Source organism: Macrotis lagotis, chromosome 8 (genome assembly GCF_037893015.1).
Source record: "Macrotis lagotis isolate mMagLag1 chromosome 8, bilby.v1.9.chrom.fasta, whole genome shotgun sequence".
Taxonomy (NCBI): domain Eukaryota; kingdom Metazoa; phylum Chordata; class Mammalia; order Peramelemorphia; family Peramelidae; genus Macrotis; species Macrotis lagotis.
The window spans coordinates 19,591,886-19,600,785 of NC_133665.1; the positions used below are offsets into that span (position 1 = coordinate 19,591,886).

Genomic DNA, 8,900 nt, shown 5'->3' on the forward strand with positions numbered 1-8,900 from the left:
TTCAAAAGAAATCAAATGAGGGAAGTATCATGGAAAATATTTAAGTAACAATGGAGGCAGAAAGAAACCCATTCCCTAGTGATCCTGTATGTTTACCTGTGTGTGTGTGTGTGTGTGTGTGTGTGTGTGTTTGTGTCTGTGTCTGTGTCTTTGTCTGTACTTGTGTGTGCATGTGATCATCAGATTATGTGATAAACAAAATGAATAAAAAAAGGAAGTAGGTGAGTTCAGTAAGCATATCACAAGCATGACATAGAAACAAATCCTAACAGTAATGGGAGAATTCAATTATTCAGACATCAGCTGGAACTTTAACTCTACCAAAAACTTAACAATTTCTTGATTTGCCTTAATGTTACCTATCTATAATGTGACTTTCTTTACAATTTTGCAGTGGTCACTTTTGAACTTTTTTTGAAGTTTCTGTTAGTTCAGGCGTTTCTTGTCTCTGCTGACTTTACTCTGCATCAACTCATGTAGATCAGTCCATGCTTCTCTGTAATCATTACATTTGTCATTTTCAAAAGCACAGTAATATTCTGTTACATTCATATAATACAGATTACATTCATATAAACACAGTTTAACCATTCTCTAGTTGACGAGTATCTATTTTGTTTCTAATTCTTTGTTATCACAAAAAAAAAAGAGCTATTACAAATATGTTGGTATATATGGGGACTTCTTATCCTAAAGTCTCTTTACAACATAAGCTTAGTAACGAAATCTCTCAAGCAAAGGATACTATACATTTTAGTTATCTTATTGGTATAATTCCAAATTGCTTTCCTTAATGGTTGTACTGATTCATAGTTTACCAATAATGCACTAGAGCCCTTCTAACTGTATTATTACTATTTTGTGTCTTCTTTGCCAATTTGCAGGATATAAGATGGAATCTCAGAGTTGTTTTAATTTGGTTTTCTTGTTAGTAATTTGAAGTATTTTTCCTATGGTTGTTAATAGTTTGCTATTATTCTTTTGATAATTGTTTGTTCTTATTCTTTGACCACTTCTTTATTGGGAAATGGTTTTTGGTTATATATGCATATATAATATATATAGACACATATGTCTATATATACATGCATATCTATTAATTATTTCTTTCTTGGATGTCAAACCCTTATCAAAGAAATCTCCTCATCAAGTGACAAAGTTACGATTCAAAAAAATATTGACAGATTAGAACATTGGGTCAAATCAAGTAAAGTACAAGTTTTTTAAAAAGAAAATCATTCTTACTCTTGTGTTTTAAAAAAATCAATTTTAAAAGTACAAGATGAAAAAACCATAGTAATGTAATAATTTGTCTTTAAAAGGTCTCACGACTTTATTAGATTGTGAATGCAGTATAAATCAATACTATGATATAGGAGTCAGAAAAGCTAATGGGATCTCTGGCTGCTTTAAGGACATAGCCTTGAGACCAGAGGAGGTGATTGTCCTAGTAAATTCTGGCCTAGTAGGACAAATTCTGGATTCAATTATGGGCATTTCATTTTAGGACAATAAAAGGATAAAGAAAATCTAAAAGAGGACAATCGAAATGGTGAAAGACCTTGACTTCATGTCATTTGAGGAGGTATTGAAGGAGTTAGGGATGTTTAGCTTGGCAAAAAGAATATTTAGAGTGAATGGCTTAGTTATTTTAAAGTATGTGGTGGAATGTCACCTGGAAGAAGAATACTCTTCTTTTTGTTGTAGGTGCAAGTACAAACATTTTTTATTAATTTAACACATTAATCTAAATCTAAATATTTGCAGTTTAGAGAGAGAAATACTCAAATTGGCATAATTCTCCTCTCCCTCATGCCTTTGGACAACATTCCCCACCCCTAGAGGATTTGAAGTAACATTTATGTAATCTTGACTAAAGAAAACATTTAAATATGTTACAATAAAAGTTGAACATTCCTGAACACATCATTTTATCTATAAAAGCTAGTGAAGTTCTCCTTTGGTATTTGCCCTGGAAGACTGAAAGGTCCTTTTCTTGTTTATCAATAGCTTAAGCTTGAATGGAAAGCTACTCATGGCACCAATCACTTTGGGGAGGTAGGGAAACACCGGTCTTAACTAGACAGTAGATACTTTTGTTTTAAGTTTATCCCCTTCCCCCAATTCATATTCCTTGCACCTTAGTCATTGCCATTTTCCTAAAGGGAAAGGCCTGGAAAGTGGTTTTTAACCAGAAGAAAATATTAATTCTTGTTAGGTGGTGAGTGAATAGAGCACTGGCCCTGGAGTCAGGAAGACCTAAATTCAAATCTGACCTCAGAGGCACTTAATTGCCCAGTTATGTGACCTTAGGCAAGTCACTTAACCCCATTGCCTTAAATAAATAAAAGGAAAAAAAGAAAATATTAATTCTTAATATTATAAGTTGAAAAGATGATAAAAGTTTTTTAATATGCTTCTACACCTCTTAGTGACTCACAAAAAACAAACACAAAAACAAAAACCTCTATAAGTATAGAAGGTACAAAGTATTGGTTGATCTGCCTTGGTAGAGAGTTTCCTCACTGAGATTCAATAAATTCATAGGACTGGTCTTAGGACTTGGAGTCAATCCCCAACTCTACCTACCCCCAAAAATGTTGAAAAGAGGTAAATTTAAGTCTGAAATCAGGAAAAATATTCTAAAATTTAAAACTATTCAAAATAATTGTCATGGGTGTAGAAGTCCTAATCAAAACGTATTACTATGAAGTGGAATGCTACAAAGACATTCATAGAATTAGGGGTGTGTTAGTAAATATTTAACAATTGTTGGGAGGAAGGAAGGAAGAAGAGAAAAGAGAAAGGAAGAGGAATGTATGCATCTCACATTTTAAAGTTTCATTTGCATTATTTACATTTTCTCTATTACTTTCTAGACAATCAACAAAACAATAAATCAAGTACTGATTTGTGGCCTTTGCTATTTCTGAGGTAAATGCTTACACTGAAAATTTAACCAGTAGGAGTCCTTCCGAGCTCAAGCACACCACTACATATAGTCTTAGCAGGGCCTTAATATAAGCCAAAGGATTCAAGTTTTACCCAAACTTAAGATATTGGGTTACTTTGGGAATTAGAGATACAAGATATGATGCCTTGTACTCTAAACTTGATCTGGGGCTAAGTCTAAAAATCTTACCCTGGAGCAGCATCTGGATTGGGAAGTATTATCAGGATATAGAGTATTAATTAAATGCTATTAGGGATAGGAATTCTTCTGCTCCTTGGTGGAAGGGAGGAAGTAGCCCCAGAAAGAGTGCTAAATCTAATATAAGGTTTTCCTAGGTTAGGAAATTCCGGTATAGTGAAGGACCTTTTAGTCTCAGAGAGTTGATTAGAGGAATGAGAGACCAGAATGTGTCAGAGATAGGACTTTAAGCTTGGTCTTGCTGGCTCTCTGCCCTCTAGACCATGCTGCTGATGTGGTTTCAATAAGGATCAAGTTAATACTAGATCACAAAGGGGGTGGGGATAACATGGTTTAGAGCTTCAGAAGAATCCTACTGAGGGAGAAAACCTTGGAAAACAGAGATCTTCTCAAGAGAAAAAAGATGACTGAGAGTAGAGAAAAGGGTAAGAATCCAGAGAGCAGAGGAGCATATGGAACCAAAAGAAAATAGAACTATCTAACAGTCAGAGTAGACACTAGTGGCTGCTAAAAACTCTGGGGACCAAGGACAGTCATGGGAGTACCATATATGAAACTTTGTCAAGCCCTGAGAACTCAGAAGAACAGAAACCAGAGGGGGAATCCTCAAATGGAACCACCAATATTCTTCATTTTGAGATCATATGGACTTGGGGGATTCTTCAACAATTATCTGTGGGCTTTTCTTTGTTCCCTTTTCTATGTTATTTGTGTAATAAAGCTGCTGCCTTTGACATAAAGGCTTTTGTGGGAGTTGCTGGGCTGTTTAGTCCATGCATTTCCTCACAATACTGGATGATTCCACCCTGGATCTTTGTGCTTTTGGGGGTTACAAAGGTTATCTTCTATGTACTTTTTATGTATATGTTGTTCCCCCCTATAGAATAAACATTCTGTGAGGATAGGGACTGTTTATTTTTCCTTTGCTTTCCTTTCACTTAGCATATAGTAAGTGAAGTACAATATCAATGTTTGTGAAATTCCTGTATGGAAAGGGGTCCTGACATCCTCAGGGCCCAGAATTCCTTGAGGAATTCTTTAGAAATACAAATTTGGCCAGGTGCCTTTGGGTCTGAAAATAATCAAGTACTCAAGTACTTGACCTGGGGATCCAGGATATATCATAAAATTGTTTGAAGAATCACAAAGCACCCTCATCAAGCTAATTATCTTGCTGTATCTGTTAAATTCTAGGACTGCCTCCCCCTTCCCCAGATGTGACTGGAAAAATAAGATAGTAAATTCCTCCAACCTGTGGGAAGCTCATGAATATGTGACTCCCCCCCCATCTCAGGAAATATGTTCAAATAAAGACCCTTTCTGTCTATATGGAACCTCATATTTACATATGATAAGATGATCTTTGCTTCTGTAATCCTGCGTGCTCTCAGTATACTCCCCCACCAAAAAACACTATCAAAACTCTATCCCCTATACACTCAGGTACTGTCTGATTTAGTTATTCCATCCCCAGGCAGTCCCTGGGGAATAAAGATCTCCACTCTTATCAAACTCTGTTCTCCCATCTTGCTCTTTGGGTTCAACATAAGATGCTTGTTGATTGATTCCCTTTGGATGTATATCCTCATTATAGGGATGCATGTCCTCATTAGTTTTGCCTTTTGAATTCTTCTCTTCTTTTCAAAACCCAGGTAAATGTGAAGCCTTTTCCTAAACCTGCCACCCCCAGCTGAAAAAGATCTGCAACTCCACCAGCTGAAAGTGATCTCTCCCTCTCAAATTTTCTTATAACACTTTGTCTAGATCTTTCTTTTACCTTCATCACAATCTATCTTGTTTCATCCTAACTTGTAAATTTTTTTTAGTTTTTTTTTTTTGCAAGGCAATGGGGTTAAGTGGCTTGCCCAAGGCCACACAGCTAGGTAATTATTAAGTGTCTGAGGCCAGACTTGAAATCAGGTACTCCTGACTCCAAGGCCAGTGCTCTATCCACTGTGCCACCTAGCCACCCCACTGGTAAATATTGTCTTTATTAGATTTCAATCTGCTTGAGAGTAAATCTTTCACCTTTGTACTCTCATTGCCTAGCATAATGTCTTCTGCTGACAAAATTAAATTTTTGTCAAATCTAATTATAATTCTGTTTGAAAAGGCAATTATAATAGTGCCAATCAAGTCACCCAACCCAAATGAATAAATTGTAAGATACCAAATAAATAATTTTAATCATAGGCCTAAGGGTGAAGTCTTTGAAAGTTATTTGATAATGATGTCAGACAGAAATTTTATTCCAATTGGATGGGAGACTGCATTATGTCCTATGAATCCTATATAAAAACATAAATTCAGCTAGAATCTGAGGATTTCAAAAATTGGAGTGTGACGTTCTAACTAAAATCCCTTGAAATGGAAGCACTTGGGTGGGAAAGAGAAACACTCTACCTTTAGTCAGAGGAGGAAACTTGGAAACTCTGAAGGATCTAGACTAGAGTATTTGGGACTGTAGATCTTCCTAGCAGCACCCTAGCATTATCTCACTTAGGTGGCTTAAGACTGGCTGACTACGGGGGTGGAGCCAAGATGACAAGAGAAGATCATGTCTTAGATGCTCTCTCATAAAACTTCTAAACTAAGGATTCTAAATTTGTGAGAGACAGAACCCACAGAGGGACCCAGTGAGGCAGTTCTCCTACTCAAGGTAACCTGGAAAAGAGCAGGAAGGCTCTGCTCCCCGGGGTGGGAGGGGCAGCTTGTCAGAGGGGTGGCTCACCACAGCGAAAGAACTTCAGCCTCCAGGAGGCAGTCCCAGGGCGCTGGGAGGCTGGCTCACAGCAGCAGGGGAGTTTCCTGATCTACGCCCCAGAGAGCACCAGGCACAAATTGGGGGAACAGTGGGGACCTTTGCCAGAGCGAGCATATGAAGCACACAGCAAGCAGCATGGCCAAGGCAGTCCAAATCCAAGAAACAGAAGCAGGTGGAGCCGTAAACAGGAGCCCCCAGGGCATGAGCCCATTGAACCTAGGGAGGGGAGTGAAGAGAGAGACTGCTGAGCTCTGCCCCTGGAACAGGATTCTGGGGTTCTGACCACATTCAGATCTCGATTGCAGTCTAGGCACCCCCCATAGAACAGCAGGCCCCCCCACCTCAGTCCCATGGCAAAGGGGGTGCTTATGGTCATTCACAGACCAGGAGGGAGGACAGAGACTCACACACAGAGACTCTTGTAGGAGTGTCCCAAAAGCTCAGGAAGCACCCCCAAAACAGGCTAAGGCTGGGAAAATGAGCAAACAGAGAAACAAGAGGAACACCATGGAGAAATATTTTGCCTGTGAGCCCAAGAAGGATCAAAACACTCAATCTGATGATGAGGAAGCACAAGTTCCTGCATCTAAAGACTCCAAGAAAAACAGAAATTGGGCTCAGGCTATGACAGAGCTCAAAAAAGACTTTGAAAATCAAATGAGGGAGATAGAAGAAAAACTGGGGAAAGAAATGAAAGAGATGCAGGAAAAACATGAAAATGAAGTCAGCAGCTTAGTCAAGGAAATCCAAAAAAATGCTGAAGAAAATAACATGCTAAAAACCAGCTTAGGTCAAATGGATAAAACAGTTCAAAAGGTTATTGAGGAGAAGAATGCTTTAAAAAGCAGAATTGGCCAGATGGAAAAAGAGATAAGAAAGTTCTCTGAGGAAAACATATCCTTCAGACAAAGAATAGAACTCAGAGAGATTGATGAATTTATGAGAAATCAGGACTTAATACTTCAAAAACCAAAAGAATGAAAAATTAAAAGAAAATGTGAAACATCTCATTGAAAAAACAACTGATATGGAAACCAGATTTAGGAAAGATAATTTAAAAATTATTGGAATACCTGAAAGTCATGATCAGGAAAAGAGCCCTGACATCATTTTCAAAGAATTGCTACAGGAAAATTGCCCTGATATCCTAGAAGCAGAGGGCAAAATAGAAATGGAGAGAATCAACAGAATCCTGCCAAGAAAGAGATCCCAAAACCCAACCCCCATGAATATTAAAGCCAAGTTCCAGAATTCCCATGTCAAAGAGAAAATATTACAAGCAGCCAGAAGGACACAATTCAAATACTGTGGAGCTGCAGTCAGGATCTCACAGGACTTAGCAGCAACTACATTAAAAGCTCATAGGGCTTGGAATATAATATACCGGAAGGGAGAAGAGCTTAGAATGCAAACAAGAATCAACTACCCAGCAAGGCTGAATGTCCTCTTCCAGGGAAAAAGATGGACTTTCAATGAACCAGGGGAATTTCAAATGTTCCTGTTGCAATGGCCAGAGCTGAACAGAAGGTTTGATCTTCAAATACAGGACTCAGGTGAAGCATAGAGATTGGAGGAGAAGGGGAAAATATGAGGGACTTAATGATGATGAACTGCATATATTCCTGTATAGAAAAATGACACTGATAATACTCATATGAACCTTCTCAATTAACAGAGCAAGTAGAAGGAGCTTTTATAGATGAATCACAGGAGAAAGCTGAATTTGAAGTTAAAATATGATGTAAAAATGGAGTCAATAGACTAAGGAAAGATCATAGCTTTTGGCAATAGAAAGCAATAGTAACATCAATATATTTAAAAATGAATTTGCTAAGAATAGATTTTGTACTCTAAACTTCAATCCCCACCTCACCTTTAAGGTGTGCCTATCATTTAACCCTCAAAGTACATTGGTTGCTATTGGAAGTATGGATACTACAGCCAAACTGTGGGATATTCAGAATGGAGAGGAAGTTGTCACATTAAGTGGACATTCAGCTGAAATCATCTCATTGTCATTTAATACCACAGGAAACAGAATTATCACTGGTTCCTTTGATCATACAGTTTCTGTATGGGATGTTAAGACTGGAAGGAAGATATATACTTTAATAGGTCATCGGGCAGAGATCAGTAGTGCTTTGTTCAACTGGGATTGTTCTCTAATTTTAACAGGATCTATGGATAAAACATGTATGTTCTGGGATGTTTTGAATGGGAAATGCACTGCAACCTTAACAGGTCATGATGGTGAAATATTAGATATTTGTTTTGATTATACAGGACAACTTATTGCAACTGCTTCAGCTGATGGGACAGCACGAGTTTTTTGTGCCACTACAAGAAAATGTATTACCAAGTTAGAAGGTCAGGAAGGTGAAATTTCAAAGATTTCCTTCAATCCTCAAGGAAATCGTCTTCTGACAGGCAGCTCTGATAAAACAGCTAGAATATGGGACTCTCACACAGGACAGTGCCTCCAGATTCTAGAAGGCCACACAGATGAAATTTTCTAGTGCTTTCAACTATAAAGGCAATATAATCATTACAGGTAGCAAGGATAATACCTGTAGAATATGGTGCTGAATGATGAGATCTGGGTTTAAGAACATAAGCCTCTCAAAAATGCAAGCAAGATTTTCTGATACATCTTTTAATTTTTCTTTTCAGTATTTCTCCAAAGAACGCTATTTACATGTAGTGTTCTTAGCTTGACAGATATGACTAAAAAGTTTGAATAAGTAGGTTTAGAAGTTGTGTGCATATTATTGGATGGGAAAAAATAGACTAATGGGATATTTTAACAAGGTCACTACTTTCTTTTCTTTTTTTTAAAAAAAGTTATGATTAGCATCATGTTACTGCTCATGAAAACTGGCTAATTTAGCCAAATCTCTTCAAGATTCTGTTTTCAAGCACCTTTGTAACACTATGTTAAATAAAATTTTTAAAGAAAAAAAAATGGAGTCAATAGAAAAAAGGGAA

The 8,900-nt window shown here is 37.4% G+C and overlaps 1 protein-coding gene across 1 annotated transcript; it reads left to right on the plus strand.

The window, feature by feature from the left end:
- Nucleotides 1-1,549: 1,549 nt before the first annotated feature.
- On the plus strand, nucleotides 1,550-8,592 carry LOC141495134 (uncharacterized). Its single transcript, XM_074196118.1, is given in 3 exon segments — nucleotides 1,550-1,585; nucleotides 7,796-8,433; nucleotides 8,435-8,592. Coding segments are annotated over 3 exon segments (741 nt in total). The 3' UTR covers nucleotides 8,502-8,592.
- The last annotated feature ends 308 nt before the right edge of the window (nucleotides 8,593-8,900 follow it).